This window comes from Oryx dammah, unplaced genomic scaffold, assembly GCF_014754425.2.
Source record: "Oryx dammah isolate SB20612 unplaced genomic scaffold, SCBI_Odam_1.1 HiC_scaffold_17, whole genome shotgun sequence".
Taxonomy (NCBI): domain Eukaryota; kingdom Metazoa; phylum Chordata; class Mammalia; order Artiodactyla; family Bovidae; genus Oryx; species Oryx dammah.
Window position 1 is genome coordinate 74,186,485 of NW_024070201.1, and position 18,434 is coordinate 74,204,918.

At 49.5% G+C, this 18,434-nt stretch overlaps 1 protein-coding gene across 8 annotated transcripts in view; it reads left to right on the top strand.

The window, feature by feature from the left end:
* ATG13 (autophagy related 13) overlaps positions 1–17,198 on the top strand; it is a 47,248-nt gene extending 30,050 nt beyond the window's left edge. For 2 of the 8 annotated variants that reach the window (XM_040259133.1, XM_040259134.1), the window contains 12 exons: positions 2,533–2,573; positions 3,337–3,433; positions 3,772–3,870; positions 4,676–4,769; positions 7,843–7,941; positions 8,678–8,788; positions 9,197–9,333; positions 11,482–11,596; positions 12,131–12,208; positions 12,378–12,494; positions 13,157–13,285; positions 14,985–17,198. In XM_040259133.1, coding sequence (XP_040115067.1) covers positions 2,533–2,573; positions 3,337–3,433; positions 3,772–3,870; positions 4,676–4,769; positions 7,843–7,941; positions 8,678–8,788; positions 9,197–9,333; positions 11,482–11,596; positions 12,131–12,208; positions 12,378–12,494; positions 13,157–13,285; positions 14,985–15,062 — 1,195 coding nt within the window. In that variant the 3' untranslated portion in view covers positions 15,063–17,198. The remainder of the gene's footprint in view (positions 1–2,532; positions 2,574–3,336; positions 3,434–3,771; positions 3,871–4,675; positions 4,770–7,842; positions 7,942–8,677; positions 8,789–9,196; positions 9,334–11,481; positions 11,597–12,130; positions 12,209–12,377; positions 12,495–13,156; positions 13,286–14,984) is intronic. The other 6 variants (XM_040259136.1, XM_040259135.1, XM_040259138.1 and 3 more) reach the window with 6 other exon arrangements.
* Positions 17,199–18,434: the final 1,236 nt, after the last annotated feature.

The window sequence follows — 18,434 nt, forward strand, 5'->3', positions numbered from 1 at the left end:
GCTTACTCAGACTCACGTGCATCGAGTCGGTGATGCCATCCAACCATCTCATCCTCTGTCATCCCCTTCTCCCGCCTTCAATCTTTCCCAGCATCAGGGTCTTTTCCAGTGAGTCAGTTCTTCGCATCAGGTGGCCAAAGTATTAAGTTTCAACTTCAATATTAGTCCTTCCAATAAATGTTCAGGACTGATTTCCTTTAGGATGGACTGGTTGGACCTCCTTGCAGTCCAAGGGACTCTCAAGAGTCTTTTCCAACACCACAAGTTCAAAAGCATCAATTCTTCAGTGCTCAGCTTTCTTTATAGTCCAAATTTCACATCCATACGTGACTATGGAAAAACCATAGCCTTGACTAGACGGACCTTTGTTAGCAAAGTAATGTCTCTGCTTTTTAATATGCTGTCTAGGTTGGTCATAGTTTTTCTTCCAAGGAGCAAGCGTCTTTTAATTTCATGGCTGCAGTCACCATCTGCAGTGATTTTGGAGCCCAAAAAAAGAAAGTCTCTCACTCTTTCCATTGTTTCCCCATCTATTTCCCATGAAGTGATGGCATCACCAAGTTGGACATGAGTTTGAGGAAGCTCCAGGAGTTGGTGGTGGATGGGGAAGCCTGGCGTGTTGCAGTCCATGAAGTCACAAAGAGTTGGACATGACTGACCGACTGAACTGATAGAGGTTGTTGAATGGACCAGAGTGGTGGTGAAGAAGATATGTAGCAAAGTGTGAGAGCAGAGCCTGGAAAGTCAGGGTTCCCAAATTAGCCAGGACTCTGTTTCATATTAATGATGAGCCATGGGTGTTGGCCTTTGGCTTACAGGCAAAGAGCTGATTTTGAGAAGAATTGGTATAACAGGATGGAAGGACCACAGATTAGAGAATTAACTAGTTCTGTTGAAGTAATCTAGCAACCCTAGGTGTGTTTACTTTTCGAGGCCTTTTTTTTCTTTTGGCCAAGTTGTAGAACTTGCAGGATCTTAGTTCCCCCCAATCAGGGATTTAACCACTGGACCACCAGGGAATTCTTCCCCCATCTGCTTGTTTTTATTTTTTTTTTTTTATTTTTATTTTTTTTTTTTTTTGCTTGTTTTTATAAATAGAATTATTTTACAAGATAGCCACTCGATTCATTTACCTATTATCAGTGGCTACTTTTGTAGTGTGAGAGCAGAGCTGAGTAGTTGCCCCAGACTATATGGCCCACAAGTCTAAAATATTTACTAACTGATCCTTTAAACAAAAATTGGCTAACCCCTGTTTTATGGTATCAATCACTTTTGTGCATGTATTTCAGATATATATATACATTTCTTTTCTTCCATTCCAGACTGTAATCTGTGAGACCTAGGATTCAGATTCATCCTAGGACTTGTCCGTAGTTTATCTTTCTCTCATTCCTAACATCTAACCTTAGGGCTTTGTAGATTGTCAGAGCTTAGTTTTTATTGAACATATCCATGTATGTGTTTAATTTTCAACAGTAGTACTTCAAAAATATAAAAATACATTTTAAGTGTTTTATAATTCAGACTTTTTGTTAATATAGACTGGCCTTCCCAGGGAGATTCGTGGAAAGGTTCTACTGTGTTTAGATTTTCATAGTTTTAGAATAGTCTTGCCTATTTATTCAGTGGTAGAAAAGATATTCTAATTTCTTAGTCAGTTTACTTTGGAATGATGGAATGACTTTTGATAAGCAGAGTGAGCCCACTTTGATTGAAGATCACACTTCAAAATCTAGTGACTTCTCTTCCATATTTGAAAGTTGCTAGGAAAGTGGATGTTAAGAGTTCTCATCACAAGAAAAAAAAAATTATATTACTGTGAATGATGACAGATGTTAACCAGACTTAGTGTGGTGATTATTTTGCAATGTGTACAGATATTGAATCATTATATATCCTTGAAACTAATATAATGTTGTGTGTCAATTCTAAAAAAAAAAAAGTCTTATATCTTGTAATAGAAGTTCCAGAACTATTTGCCAATTTTGTTTGTATGTTCTCTATTTCCCAATAGGTATACTTTACAAAGGGCTCCCAGGTGGTGCTAGTAGTAAAGAACTCACCTGCCAGTGCAGGAGACATAAGAGATGTGGGTTCAATCCCTGGGTCAGGAAGATCCTTTGGAAAAGGGCATGGCAACCCACTCCAGCATTCTTGCCTGGAGAATCCCATGGACGGAGGAGCCTGGCGGGCTCTAGTCCATGGGGTCACAAAGAGTTGGGCACAGCTGAAGCAACTTAGCACGCATGCATGCATATAACTTTACAGATATGCTGCAGAAGCAGAAATAAGAAACTTAAACAGCAGGTCACACTTAAGTTTTATTTTTCTAATTTTTTAACCAGTCCTCTCCATAACCATCCTCATGCCTACAGTTTAATCAAATAGTAGCAATACTACTCCATTTGGAGAGATGTTCATGCAGATGAGAAAAGAAGGGTTGGTTTTGTTGACTTTGTTTCTAGGTGTTTAGTATGCAGGCCCTTAGAATAAAGAATCAAGTAACATTTTCTTCTTTCTTCCCTACAGAATATATTTTGGGGACGTTCAGCTGAATGGCTTAGGGGAAGGTATGTATCAAGGTTAAAAAACATTTGTAGTGTTGCTAAGTGTTCTCCTGACTTCAGAGATGTGCTTGGATGCTGTCTGTAATACTACATAGCTTGTGATTTTAGTATGTATGATACAAGTAAGGAAAAGACAGGTAGGAGATCTGGAGAGCCACCAGGAAATAACTGAATAATTTTCCCAAAAGTTCTAGTAACTCAGAATTCTTTATTATTCTTTATATGATTGTCTGTTTTCCTAGTTTTCTACAGCGATCATGTTAAACGTTTCTGATGAGCATCAATAAATTTTGAAAAATTGGAAGTGAAACCAAGAAAACTAGGAAAGTTTTATTGTAATGCCCTGGCTTTTTTCTGTGCTTAGTTCTGGGGTGGCAGCTTGGGTGGGAGTGCAGTTGCTTCATAAATTGAGGTGTTTGTGTGAGGAACTCTCTGTGTCCCTTTAGTGTCTTACTGGCATATCTGGACAGGGTTCGTTAGGAGTTGTTTAAGCTTTAGGACTAATAATCATTTTACCTCCTTGAAGATAGTTTTATCAGGAGATAGATGCTTTTTCCCTTGCCAGTATTAGGTCAACATAGAATAAATTAAAATAAAATTATGTGTACACGTACACATATGTATGAAATTGAGGCTGCTGTATTCAAGGTAGCTAAGTGGGTCATGCCAGAGGTTGTACAAGTCGCTGAATGGTTCAGGGAAAGACGTACTGACGGTAGTGTCAGTATTGTCTGGGCAAAAGCTAATTATTTATCTCTTTTCCTAGGTTTCCAGACAGTTCGTGTTGGGACAGTGGGCACCCCTGTGGGCACCATCACCCTTTCCTGTGCTTACAGAATTAACTTGGCATTCATGTCCACCAGGTGAGGAGAGAGCCTTGGAATCCAACAGAACTCTTCCCCCAAAAAAGGAACTCTTCCAAAGATATTAAAGTTGTTTTTCTTCCAACCACCCCCCCTCCTCGCCTCAGCTAGGCCTAGAGTTCAGCGTTGCCATTGCTGAACTGAGAGAACCCAGTTTCCAGATTGGAGAAGCTGAGTGTCCCAGAGCCAACGTAGAAGTGATGGTTTATTTTCAGGGATGCAGGAGTTGAGGTTCTGTGGTTCCTTCGAATAGATAAGAGGCAAAGGGATCTCTGAGGGCTTCAGGAGGCGTGACAAGGCATTCTAACAAATGTGGCCATCTGCTTACTGCATTACAGGCACTTTGAGAGGACCCCACCTATCATGGGCATCATTATTGATCACTTTGTGGACCGTCCCTATCCCAGCTCCTCGCCCATGCACCCCTGCAATTACAGGTGAGGAATGTGGAAAACTCTTTTCCAAACTGCGGCTGGCGGAAACATCCATCTCGCACAAGCCCGTAGAGCACCTTTAAGCACACCCACCGATAGGCAGGGCACACGGATGGAGAGCCCACGGGGAGGAAAGTGGAGTGGCTGGCTGTATCCTTCCTGCTGCCTGTCAGGTACCCCTAGGCGAAAGGTAGACCACATCTCAGAAAATCCTTAGATATTCTGACCTAGACAGTACTGATTTGACTTTTGGTTTGATTTGACTTAGAAACTCTGAGAGTGGCAGTAATGTGGAGAAAGAATGTCCTTTGCAAATTAGGTGGTTTTCAGGTCACCATTGGCACGATTCAGTTTTATTCCTCAGAATCAAACATCTCCAGGCCTAGATCCCAGAAAACAGAGTTGTCGAGAGATTGGAATAGATGTGTACCAGGGAAGATGCTACCTTTCTGTGAAGCACTTGTGAAATTGGATCGGTTTTTGTCTTTGGAGTCTAGATTTTTATTTCACTGCATTCTCTGTTGCTGATGATTCTTTGGCCCTACACTGGCCAGGCTTTTAAAAAATGCTCTCAAAAGATATGTCAGGTGAAATGTTTGGGTTTTTTTAAAAAAGCCATTGTCAACCTCTAGATGCTGCTTTCTGAACGTATTTGAAATGATCAAGGACTCAATGCACCTCCCTTGACATTAGGGACTGCCAGAAAGAATTCTTACCACAACTTGCATCCATATCTCAGCTCTCTTTGTGTCCTTTCTGAAATTGGCTGCCATCAGTCAGTTCATGATTTCTTTCCCCCTCACCACAGAACCACCGGCGAGGACACTGGAGTAACGTGTCCTTCTGTGGAAGATTCTCAAGAAGTGTGTGCCACCTCCTTTTCCACCTCGCCTCCCTCCCAGGTAGGGGGAATCAGGTTCTGGTGTGGTGGTAGTTATTTGGTACATATATGGGCCTTAGGAAATGAAAATTTCATGTGAAAATTTAGATAACAATCTCTTGTGATGGTGATTATTTCAAGGAGTTATTTTGAGGAGTAAAGGAAAACCTTCTTACCCAGCAGATAATACTGTAGTATTTGTAGTCTGTAATCTTAACATGCAAGATTCCATGTAACTTTTACCTCCCTGGTGACATCTTAAAATTCCCTAGAAAATCAGCCACAGAAAACCCCTACAAAATCAGAATTGTGTTCTGGCACCAGAGAGACAATGAAAGCAACACTTGTCAGAACTAGCAGCTGCTTCTTTTTTTTTTTTTTTTGGCCAAACCCAGCAGCACATGAGATCTGGGATCCTCATTCCCTGACCAGGGATCGAACCCATGCCCCCGTGGTGAAAGCATGGAATCTTAACCACTGGACAACCAGGGAAGTCCCAGTAGCTGCTGCTTCTTTGAAGTGGTTCCAAAATATGGTTCCTAATAATGGAAGGAGCGAAAAACAAGCCAGTGATCATTTAGCATAAAATGCCATTAAGACCCCAGCTATGCAGTTTTCCTTAATAGGTCCATAGATATCTGCTTGTCTGCATTCCCTCTCTGAACATGATTAACCGTTAACTTTTCCACTAGGCTCCATCTTCAGTGTCACAGCCAGTTTCAGTAAAACACAGGCTCCAAGCAATGTGAACCCTTTCCCCAAAGAAGTGTAGGATAGACGTGGTTCTGAGACTGCTTCAGATAAGAAGTCGTTTTTCCCAGCTGACTGAATTTTAGGGCACGTTTCTTCCCTTCCACCCCAGACTGTTTATCATCTACCCGTTGCCTGCCTCTCTTTTTTTCCCTCCTCTTTTCTTTGATATTAGATGGTTCCCTAAGTGAATTCTGTTTTCCTTTAAATTAGACTCATGCATGTGTGCATGCTAAGTCACTTCAGTTGCGTCCAACTCTGTGTGACCCTATAGACTGTAACCTGCTAGGCTCCTCTGTGCATGGGATTCCCTAGGCAAGAACACTGCAGCCCTTCTCTAGGGGATCTTCCCAACCCAGGGATCCAAGCCACGTCTCTTACATTTCTGGCACTGGCAGGTAGGTTCTTTACCACTAGTGCCGCCTGGGAAGCCCAAGTTAGCCCCTGATTATCCTTTTTCACCATCTTACTTTCACCGTCTTACTTGGGGGTGTCGGACCCAACAAATTAATTAGCTGTCCATACATTTTTATCCTCTACTTTTCTTCATTAAGAAAAAATTTAAATTTATTTCATCCTGTGCTTTTAGATACTAAATTAAAAGTATAGTTCTAATTTGTTTTAAAAACAGGGGTTAAGCACAACAAGCTAACTTATGTATGAAGGACTTTACAGAAATTCATGGATCACTGTTATTTCTAATGTGACAATTTAAAGTTTAAGATAGTTTTGTGAAATTGTTTGGACAGTTTGGTTTGGGGGTGTAGGAATTGTTATTCTTCCCCCCTCCCCATTAATATATGTAGGCATACATATAGCCATTGCTCTGGAAGAGGGTGGCTTCTGGTGTGCTTGCTGACAGGGAGAGATACTGACCCAAAAAAGGAGGAAAGCTTACTTTCTTACTAGTGCACATTGGTGAGTTGATGGTTTTTTTTTAATCATCAAAATATGAATATGTCATTTAATGCTCATTTAACAACTGATAAACTCATAAACAATATATAAACTTGGGAGATGTTAGGAATGGTGAGCCTGGGGCTTTAACACATCAGTTTTTCTTTTTTCTCTGATACAGTGGAAATTCAGCCTGACCCCAAAGGTAAGGGGAAGTTAAGTCGTTTCTGTAGCTGAGGTTTGCAAAAAGGTTTATTAACCTGTGTAAGGAGAGCCTGTGTGTTTCATGTTATCAGTTGCCTATTGTGTCTTGTCACAGTTTAAAAGTAGATCTCGTCAAGATTTCATCAGAGAGAGCACCCAGTGGGTGAGCCTTGTCACTGCTCCCTGAGTACCTGTAATCAAGACTACACAGTTTGGTACAGAAATACTCATTTTGAAGCTTGATGGTAGAACAGAGAGAGAAAAATCATTTACCACCTGGTCTCTTTGTTCCTGTAAATATTGAAATAGTTTCTTCTTTTGTTTAATCTAGGGAATCGCATAAGTGTTCAGCAATTTCTGTTTGAGCTTTTGCTGTCATCCAGTAAATACCTGTTAATGGGCTGGTTTTGTTTTGTTTTTCTAGTAAAGTGAGGATCATTGTATCATTGGGGCACAGAGCTGAGTTAATAAATAGTTGTGACTCAGAACCTGTACTGTATCTTGAGGTCCTACCTCCAATTCTAGGCATTAATTAATTAGCTAATTGGTGAGACTTAAAGATGGAACAGCAAGACCCAAAACAATCATCTTGCCCATAATTAGCTTTGAAATCCTGAGTTTTGAAAATGCCCCAGCCTTCACTCCATCAAGCTCTTCCACACCCTCAGGGACTGTGAGCGTGTACACACACGCACCCTGATGCCTACACCTGCATGCCACCTCGTCTTCCCTGAGCTGATGCAAGAAAGTTCGCCGCTGGGTCCCTGAGCATTTTAAAAGCACAGCCAACAAGCCTCAACTGTTTAAACCTGAGCCTACAGATTCTGAGTCCCCAGAAAAAGGCTTTCAGTCTAATATCTTAGTCTCAGCGTCCTCATTCCTGTTTAGCATACCCTGTGTACGTTCTCAGGACCCTCCTGTTGGAAATTTTCTAAAAGAGACCCTCTTTTGACTAAAGGCAGACTAATGCTTCGTTCAGGTTTCACCAAGTCATAGCAGCTCGACTCAGCTTTGCTTTCCACCTGCGCGTCAGGGAGGACGCCAGGGATAAACTCTCTTCTTCACACGTTTCCAAGCGGTCCTTTTCAGAAGGCGGTCATGCAGCTTTCTCCCTGCTTCCCTCCTGACCTCACTGCATTTCAGCCTCTGTTGCTACTGCCCTTTCCAGGGTTTCTTTCACTTCTTTCTCAAGCTCCTTCTTTTTTTCTCCTGTCTCTCCTGTCTCCGTGTGTGTCTGTGCACAGTGTGTGCTTACGGCCACAAAGGCACTTTCTCAGACCCCTGCTCCTGTGGTGACGGACACTCTGAGGGTCCCCACGGCAGGACTGGCCTTTTCCCACCAAGTGAGTCCATACTGGGAAGAAGGGGATATTATCAGATGGTTTCTTTTTATTTGAAAACTATAAATAAAGTACAGGGTATAGTTATTTAAATATCCCCAAGTGTTCTGTGGGTTATTTTGAGGTGCGGTAATTGATTTTTAACAGGATGCAGCCATTGCACAGCAGCCCAAAATAGGATTCATCATTTGCCCCTCCTCCTACCATTGATGTGAAAAGTACATGGAGTTGTTTAGATTTTTTTTTTTTCCAGATAAACCACCCAAGAGTGGTTTTCTCTTTTTCACTAAAAATAGGAACCCTCCCAAACCTAGTGGTAACGGAAGGTGTGATTTAAAAAGATGCCTTGTGTTTCAAAGGGGCCTCAAGGCCAGAGAAGAGACTAGAATGACCTGGGAAAACTGCTGGCTCTGGCTCCCAGTTCTGCCCAGACGGTGCTCCCCAGATCGGCTGGGCTGGAAACTCAGCCAGTTAGCTGAACCCCTGGGAGAAGGGGGAGCAGGGAGCTCCTGTGAGGCCTTGGGAGGGCACGGAGCTGAGGCTGTCAGCCCCACTGCAGATCAGTCTGTCTTCCTACTCTCAGAGCAACAGCCTGGTCTGTCTAACCCTCACGTCAGGCGCTCCGGCCGTGGGCTGGGACTTGCTCCCCACCCCACTGATGTGATCGCTGGCCACACTCTGGGAGTGCCTGGTTTCCCTCCTCCTTTCCGCGGCCCCTCTTTGTTTTTCTCTTGCTTAGCTCTCCAGCTCTCGCCTTTCCTATCAGCCTGCTGCCCTGGGCGTTGGATCCGCTGACCTGGCTTATCCAGTAGTGTTTGCTGCTGGCTTAAACGCCACACACCCTCACCAGGTATCTTTAAAGATGGGGAGGACACTAGGGGCTCCTGTGCTGCCTCCCCTGCCCAGACACACTAGAGGGGCCTCTTGAGACACTCATGTTCTAAGTGTTCTGAACCAAAGCTCTTCTTTAACTTCGGAGGACTAAGATGATTCTGAGAGGCTGCCTCACGCTTCAGAAAGAAGAGAAGAGCTTCCCGAATGTTTTCCCCCTCTTTCCCTCTGTAGTCACTTCCGTGCATGTCTTTGATTAACTGAGCGAGCCCCAGAAAGGATCAAGGTTTCCAAGGTTTCCTGCCCACTTGGTGGCAGCATTGGTGAGGGGAAAGCTGGACAGCCGATGCCATTGTGCTAGGCAGCAAGTCTCCCCTCCTGCCTGACGTTGCCGTGATTCACTGTATTTTTTCATTTTCCCCCAAAGCTAATGGTCCCCGGGAAGGAAGGTGGGGTACCTCTTGGTCCCAACCAGCCTGCCCATGGTGCCCAGGCTGACCAGGAGAGACTGGCAACCTACACCCCTTCTGATGGGGCCCACTGTGCCGCCACGCCGTCCAGCAGGTGAGTTCATGTTTTGGCTCGTCCGCTCTTCAGACCAGCCAGGGGCCTGTCCTCCCCAACACATCTGCTTATTTGGTATCAGCAAGTAAAGAGTAGCTTTCAGCATTGGCTCAGGCTTGGCATTGGCAGGGAAAATGTGGAATCCTTCAAATTCCTGATAAGAATCTTGCGTTGCAGCTGGTGTGTGAGGGGGGTTGCCCTGGGCACCACTACTGGCTTCTGACAGCAGGCAGCTGGGCTTGGCGCGCCTCACTCTGATGCAGGGAAGGTGTTTTGAGATGTTCCTCTCATCCCCTGAGGTGGATTTCCTGGGTGTCCTCAGAATTCCCTGAGACCAGAACAGAGTGTTGTTAACCACACCCATGACATCGGAGTCATGGTGTGTCTGCAGTGGGAGTTAGGATCCAGTTTCTTTTTCTCCTGTGTTCGCCTCCTGCAGATCCTGTAGAAACAACTGCTTTTCCTTACTGGAATACAAAAAGAAACCTTGTCTTTTCTGATTGCAGAAGTGATACAGTGTGAGTCAGATTTTGAAGAGGTGGATTGGGTGGAAAGTTCTCATAATCCCACCCAGCAAAAGTCACCATGTTACCTCCCTTTAAAAGGCGACAGGATCTCAGGAAGGTTAAGTGATGGGCCTAAGAGAACAGTTAGCTCACAGAACGGCCAGGCACAGGCCTGGCTTCTTGGATTACAGAGCCCAGACTCGCTCCTTCCATTTCACCCAGAGTTCTGTGGGAAGCTGGGCCTGCCTTGACCTCCACTGCCCTCTTAACTGGAAGGCCCCAGAAATAATGACGTCGATTGCCCCATTGCATCTTAACTTTCAGATATTAGAAATTCCTGTTTTTTTTTTTTTTTTTCCATTCCCACAGTGGAGTTGGGGGAGGGGGTTTATTTGGAAGGATCTTTCCATGCCATCCATCAGGAAAAATAATTACTTTCATGCCTGGCCCCTCAAACCTCCATCTTCTTTCCTCCTATTAGATAATCAAAGGGGAATCCTCTTAAGTGTTGTTTTTTGTTTTTTGGCAGCATGCAGGGTCTTAGTTCTCTTACCAGAGATTGAACCTGTGTCCCCTGCAGTGGGAGCAGAGTGTTAACCACTGGACAGCCAAGAAAGCCTCATTGTAGTCGTTTTACTCTCATATTCTGAGCCTAGATTCCTAGGGTATGACCTGGAGTAACTGAAGACAGAGGACCCTGTGCCTGGGGCTCTCAGACGCTGGTCCCCCCTGGTGTCTGGAGGCCAGGAGCCCCTTGGACTGCATAGTCCTCCCCATCTTGAGCCCCTGCTTTGGGGCTTTCCCATCCCCGGCTTCTCACAGGGCTGTGACTGACAGTCTGAGCCGGTTTCTTCTGCTTGGCATTCCCCACCTTTCGGGACTCAGCATCAGTCTGGAGGGAGGGAGGGAGTCGTTTAGCTGCTTCCGTCGTGTCCCACTCTGAGCCCTTGGACTGTAGCCCGCTAGGCTCCTCTATACGTGGAGTTCTCCAGGCAGGAATGCTGGAGTGGGTAGCCATTCCCTTTTCCAGGGGATGTTCTTGACCCGGGGATCGAACTCGCCCCTCCTCCTGTGTTGGCAGGCGGATTCTTCATCATTGCGCCACCTGGGAGGAGGGGGTGGGCAGCCAGGTTGGGCGTGTTGTTGAGAGACCTTGCTGAACAGAGAGAGGACTCGGGGCAGGGAAAGGGCAGGAGACGTGGAGCGGAGCTTCAGACAGCAAAATGACAAAGTGAAGGGGGTGTAAGATCTTGAGTCTGGCTCTGTAACTGGACTGACATTAAAATTAGCCGTTTATGAGAGCTGCTTGCCCATGTGTATGATAGCTGGATGCATGGTGACTGATGCTTATCCCTGGTATGACAGTAAATTTTATGGAAGCTTTATGCAGTTGTAACACCGAGTTTCATTCACATGTGCCTATTTTTGGCTCTTGCAGGAAATGCAGTCCTCCGCTCCCAACTCAAAAGCAAGGGTGACAGGGGCCCCAGGCAGGCTTCATACTGCCATTTCCCACACGCCTGGGCTGGTGGGGGCAGCTGCTGTCCTGGGCAGTGCCTCACAAGGTGGTGGGCTTACGGAGAACCCAGTAGGCTCTGCTGTGGTTTGAGAAGGAGAGCCGACATGACCTTTTCTTCTCCAGTGAGGACGCTGAAACTGTATCAAACGGCAGCGAGGGACGGGCCTCCCCCCACGATGTCTTGGAGACCATCTTTGTCCGGAAAGTGGGGGCTTTTGTCAACAAGCCCATCAACCAGGTGATTTTTCTGCCCTCACAACCTGTGAGAATGTGTGAGCCCTTAGGGTGAGGTCTTACTGGGGCCTGTGGAACCACTGAAATCACATGCAGAATGGTGTGGCTGTGTGTGGATTTTCTATGGAGAGGATTAACGACCTGTGGCATCATGCCGGAAACGCTGAGAACTGTTGCTCTGGGGTCTCAGAGGGGAGGAGACCATGCCATTCAGTACACATGTCGCACTGCGGTGCCACCGCCTCAGCCTCACTTGAGACAGGAAAGTCCTCTGCAGCTCTGCCAGTGAGGAACACTTGTTACTGAACTGCTGTGGGTCAGGCTTCCAGAGCTGAATTCCAGAGTCCTATGGGTGCTGTGGGCACGTGGTAGGAAGCAGGGGAGACTGGAGGGGTCTCCAGCAAGACAGGAACCTGAGGGTGGCATGGCCAGCTGAAGTGTGTGAGCCTGCTGGATGCACCCCACTTCTGGAAGCCCCTGAGGAAGCAGACGAGCTGGGGAAGGGGCCGCACTAATCCTTGCTCCCGTGTCTCTCCAGGTGACCCTGACCAGTTTGGACATACCCTTTGCCATGTTTGCTCCCAAGAACCTGGAGCTGGAGGATGCGGACCCCATGGTGAGTCCGTCGCTGAGTGACGTTTGCAGAAAGACAGCGCCACAGTGGTCGTCCTTCTTGGTGGGCCACTCACTGTTCCTCTGCGGAGCGTTAGCCATGCCCTTCCTTGGCTCATGGTTTACAGCCAGTGCCCAGGACCAGCCCCTGCCTCCGCCTTGTTCTGAAACAGGTGAATCCACCAGATTCCCCAGAGACTACGTCTCCTCTCCAGGGCAGCCTGCACTCTGACGGCTCCAGCGGGGGCAGCAGCGGCCATACCCAGGACGACTTCGTCATGATCGACTTCGTGAGTTGCCAGCGTCTCCCTTGCCCACTGCTGCTTCAGGGGCAGTAAACCTAGAAGCACCTGTTACTCTTGAATAGGTCTTCGGGGATCTGATGGGCTGGTCCAGGCAGAGGGAAGGGACTGTGGGTGCTGGCTGTGCCCTTTATGTGGGGAACCTGCCCTTAACATGCCGCTTGAGGAGACGTGGAGGCCCAGGAGCAGCAAGGCATTTTGTGCTATGTCTTTGATTGAAATGCACCTCAAAATGGGATTGGATTGTCCAGTCGGACCTGCGCAGGTCCTATTCATGAATGGATCATTTCAGTTCAGTCACTCAGTCGTGTCTGACCCTTTGCGACCGCGTGAATTGCAGCACGCCAGGCCTCCCTGTCCATCACCAACTCCCAGAGTTCATTGATCATGAATGGATAGCCCTTTGCTAAAGAAAGGAGTGTAAAGGAAGGGGACAGAAATTTGCCCAGGATAGAGGGAGGTCATCCCCAGGATGAATTTAGCTGCCCAGAAGAGAAAACTGTAAAGATTCCTCAAAGGTCAGCCTGGAGGAGCCCTTTCTTTTCTAATTCCTGAAAGCAAAGAGGGTTATTGATAGTTAAGCCCGTCTGATTTTCCACTGTGGATTAAGGCAAGCTAAACTTGAGTCGGTCTCATTTTTTTTTTTAAAGAAACCAGCTTTTTCTAAAGATGACATCCTTCCGATGGACTTGGGGACCTTCTATCGTGAATTTCAGAACCCGCCTCAGCTGAGCAGCCTCTCCCTTGACATCGGGGCCCAGTCCATGGCCGAGGACTTGGTACGGAAGCCCCTTGCCCACCGCCTCGCCCTCTGGCCTCCTGTCCTCCTTCCATGGCCATTCCTGCTCTGCAGGCCTGGAGAGTTCTTCCAACTGCTCCCCCACACCCACACCTCCCATCTTGCGGTCACAGGACAAGATGGTTAAACCATTACCTTCCTGCGATCACACTAGAGATTTGCATTGCGCCCTGCGGTCACTATCTTGAATTTGCTTGCGCTCATTTCCTCCTTTTCTCTGCACTCTCATCCCAGCAGTTCTCACACTCTCCTGTTGTTTGCCTGATGTCCTCTACTTGCTGATGCCACTCAGCCAGGCTGCCTCAGCAGCTCTTGCCATCAGCTGTCCAGCTTGCCAGGCAGGTGTCAGGGACACAGGTGGAAGCAGCAGGAGGACCGAGTGGCGGTGTTCTTGCCCTTTCCTCACTCATCCCCGTGTTCCCGAGTTCAGCCAGCTGTCCTGATACCGACTGTAATGACTGTTTAGGGTGTTTTCTATTTCCTGTCCTCAATGGGCAGAGGAGTGTCTAGCACAGCCACAGATCCAGGGTGCCCCATGCCACGAGATGTTGGGGTGGAAATATTACCTCCTATACTGCAGTCAGGAGTGTCTCTAGGAATAGGCATCTTGGCTCAGCTGCCCTTGGTTTGCCTTAAACAGAAAAGCCTGCTCGGTAAGCTGCTTGGTAATAATAATATAGCAAAAATGTCATTATTAATATTTATTGAAGCTTTCTAGGTGCCAAGCATTTTTAAAGTGCTTTCCATGAATCTTCAGTGACCCCAAGAGGTAGGTTTTCTTATTATTCTAGTTTACAGATGAGAGGAATGACGTTGGGAACAAGTAACTTGCTGGCGATTACACTGAGCCAGCAAAACAAAGGTTTGACCCCTGAGAGTCGGGCTTCTGATTTTAGGCTTTTAATTGACTCTCTGGACTCATTTGAAATTTGCTTGGAAGGAGCTGGAGTCCAAAAGCTCTTAAGATGAAGCTGCAGCCGGCCCTGGCCGGTTGCTCCGGCCCCTCAAACCCACCCAGGCAGCCGGCGTGTCTGCACTGCTTCCGAAGAGCTCCAGGTGCCCCCGCCTGGCAGGGCATCCTCTGTAGGGGGTGAGCTCTGCTGGCGCATGCTCGGCAGTGGGGCCAGACCACCTGCTTAGGGCCAGGCTCTAGTGGTTGAAACCTGCGGGCAGTCATACTTCACTCCGCCTGTTTCTGCTCCCTGGCCCAGCCCCTCCTCAGCTGGTGTAAAGATGCAGACTTCCAGCCTGGCCACCAACCTGCCGGGTCAGAGCCTCCGGAGGGTGAGGCAGGGACTGCCTGGTGTGTGCCCCCACGGGGCTCTGCCACCGGCCCAGCGCAGGCTGTGAAGATAGCGTTCGCTTCCTGAACCTGTAGGGCTCTAAACCCACTGTCTTAGTCTAACGTCAGTCTAATCTGTGCCAAAGATATTTCATGTTGGATTTCTCTGTGTCGTCCCATTGTGGGCGTGGCCCTTTTCCATCTCATTGCGTGTGTGGCCAGCCTGGATTCTCCAGCTTTTCTGTCTCCCTCCTCAGCCCCCACTGGCCAGCCCTGCTCAGCTGCTTGGCAGCCCAGCCCTGCAGAGCCGGACTCTGTACCCTGCTCCCTGCACTCCTGGCTGACAGCTGGCTTCCCGGGCTACTGAGTAAGCAGCTCCTCTCCCCTCCCTGCACAGGACTCACTCCCAGAGAAGCTGGCTGCGCACGAGAAGAATGTCCGAGAATTTGATGCCTTTGTAGAAACGCTGCAGTAAAGTTGGTGTCCTTGAGTCCCAGCAGCATCCCCTTCTTGTGGCCCCAGGAGACAGAGCGCCTCCTCCTCGGCAGCTGCTCCCACCCCTTATCCTGCTCCAGGCCAGGCCGAGGGGAGGCGGTCCCCTCGGGGGACCCGGGAGCCCGTGTTCTGGTCCCTCCCAGAAACCGGTGGCAGCAGCGAAGGCCTGCGACGGCATCCGCGAGGACCCCCGCCACCCGCCCTCTGCAGGCCTTCTGCTCATGCCACCCTCAGTGGCGGCCTCACAGAGGCCGTCCTCCCGCTCCTCCTGCCAGCCCCCTGCCCCGGGTCTGCCCAGCAGCTGGCCCCTTGCCGGCCTGCCATGGCCATCCGCCGGGCAACATTCCAGCTGGTAGCCCCGAGGCTGGAGCGGAGGCAGGAGGAGGAAGGAGACCGTGCCAGGAGGAGGGGCCAGGACGCTCTCCTGCAGGGTCTTTTCCTCTTAGTTCTGGTATCTTCTTCCTCTCTCTTCCTCCCTTTCTTTGTCCTGGGCCTGTATTGTTGGCAGTGTGGTGGGCTTCCCGTCGCAGGTGATGAGAACTCTAAAGTCAGCCGTGCCCGCCCATCTGAGCAGCCCTGGCGGCTGCCTGCCCAGCCATGTGGAAGCAGAGGCCTGTGTCTCTAGGAGTTGTCACTGGAGTCACAGCACAGGTTCTCCTTTCTCCTCCCCTCTTCCCCCGTTAGAGGACACAGTCAATATTTATTACTTTCAGAGAAATCAGATATTTTACAGAGAGAACATGTTTGAGCTTAGACATCCTCACATGGGAAGGTTGGAGGGCCCCCGGGGCAGTGCCTCTTCCTCTAGAGGCTCCTCAGACTCGGGGCTGCTGCTCCCAGCTCTTCCTTCCCAGGCATAGAAGGTGGGATCCCAGGCCACAGAGCCTCCCAGAATTGCTACATTTGAACTGACAGCTGACCATAGACTCTACCTTAGACACATGCATATTCCTGGGGAGAACCTTCCATCTCCCAGCTTCTCCAGAGAGACCGACCATGTCCTGGCAGCCCAGGAAGTCTCGGATTCAAAATGTGATGACTCACCAGGGTCATGCCACTGGTAGTGCCCACGGGGCTGTGTGTGTCCCCCGCTATGGCCCTGGGGTAGGCTGGGCAGGCCCCTCCTCCTGGGGTACTGTTCTGGTTTCTCGGGGTGGGGTCACGGGCCTTCTCCCCCCTTCCACCTGGGCCTGGCCACCAGCTCTCTTTAACCCCAGGGTCTGTACCCTGCCCTGAGGTTTACTAGTTGCATCGATTCCTTGTTGAGAAACTAAAGCTGGGCATTCAGTTGACTTAACCCTTCAGGTATTGTTACTTGAGTCGGCCAAGGGCCCAGCCTCACTCACTGACCATCTGTTCCTGGTCGCCTCACCTGTAGCCCCATCCGAGGAAGGCTAGGCACACCCTGCCTGGTGCAGCCACCTGGGTGTTCGTTGGCAGAAGCTGTTCTGCAGCAGAGCAGGCGGCCCTCCGTTGCTTGTTAGCGGGGGCTGGGGGCAGTGGCCCCCCGATGAGGCTGATCCCAGCGCTGGGGTCAGCTCTGTCCCAGCCTCGTGCACACCCGCTGCAGCCCCAAAGGCGCGTTCCTCGCAGTGGCATCCAGCTGGCCGCCTGGTGTGGGCTGAGCACACCTGTGGGCTGCTACACCGATCCTGGTTTACCCCCCAGGGCCCAGCACTGGGGAGGGTGGAGGCCCTGCTAAGTTATTGATGTCCCCCACTCCCACCTCAGCAGCCTCTCAGCCCTCCTTCCAAGGCCCAGCAGGGGAAGACCTCTGAGCCGTTGTCCTCTTTGACTCTGAACTGTTGGCCTCTGCAGGCAGCAGCCTTTCTTCAGGACCCCTTCTGTGAGAGGCCAGGGGGGCTGAGCCGGACTTGGAGCCGAGCCTGGGAGGAGCAGGGCAACTGTCAAGGCCGGCCCTTGTCCTTCAGCCCTGTGCAGTGGCAGGTATGAGCCCTAGACCGACTTCCACGGCACCCCCCGACAGGGGCTGGGACCAGTCGTGTCTCCAGGGGGAAGAGCCCCTCCCCGCCTCCAGCCGACTCCATTTGGAAATACTAAGCTATTACTTTAAAATGTATTCAAGAGATTTCCAATAAACTTTTTCTGTACTTTATCGCCTCCTGTCCTGCAAAAACCTACCCTTTTCCTCCCACGTCACACAGCCCCAGGTCGCTGACAGGCTCCGGGGAGGGAAGAGAAGTGCCACGTGAGGCACAGCAAGGGTTCAGAGCCTGACCGGCTGCTAGGGGTCCTGGGCTGGTCAGGAAATCTCGTTCATTTTCTTTTTTTTGGTCGCACCATGGGGCACGTAGGATCTCAGTTCCCTGACTAGGGGTCAAATCCACACCCCCCTGCGGTGGGAGCTGGTAGTCTTAACCACTGGATCACCAGGGAGGTCCCAGGAGACCCCTCTTAGAGCCTCGTTTTCCTTGTCTGTAATGTTCCCATTTCAGGGGCTGTGTGAGTAATGTGAGACACGTGTTCAGTGAGGTGACATGTGTGATGGAGACACGCATGTGAAGTAAAGCCCTCGGGAAGGCAGGCCGTCGTCTTCGGCTCCTCCCGACCTCACCTGCTCCCTGCAGCACAGCTCCCCACTCACCCCGGGCACCAGCCTTTGGCTCAGAGGGAAAGACAGCAAGAGACAGCTGGCAGTGCTGTTGTCCTGTTTCCAGAGAGACCAGGCGGGGCGGGGGACTCCCCCAACCACCGGGATGTTTGCTGATCTGGTGTGAGAGGTTGTGGCTGAGCAAACCAGATGGAAGGAGAGGGACTGAGTGAAGTCCAGGGCCCAGGCAGTTGCATTGCACTGTCCTGATCTGACACACGGCTGGCCCCAGAGCTAAGAAGAGCCCTGCGGGTGTTATTCCTGCCTGGCCCCCTGGGAGCTTCCAGGCCTCAGCCAAGCCAGCTCCTTCCTGCTCCTTCCAACAAAACCAGGCAAGTGCTGTCTCGGTTGCCTCCCACGCCCTTCGGGCTGAAGCCAGGCCCCAGGGGAGGAGAGGGCAGGTTAGAAAATTCTAAATTCAGCTCAAAGGGGCTGAAAAGGATGGGCCCGCCCACTGCCGCCACTTTGAGCCCTAGAGCCCTTGCTAGTTAGAAAACTTCAAGTGAAGCTGCCCATGACACCTGACCATGCATGCGTCCCAGCCTGGGGTCAGAAATGGTGAAGACTGTCCTTGGAGTCCTCACCCTCCCGTAAAGCAAAGTATTCAACTGCCCCACATCTGGTGGTGTCCTACTCCTTTAAAGCACGTTCTAATGCTCTGCCCCTAGAGACCCACCGTTGCCAAGGCAGGGGTAAACTGGCTTTTGAGTCACTCAGCAGAGGCCCTGCCAGAGCCCAACC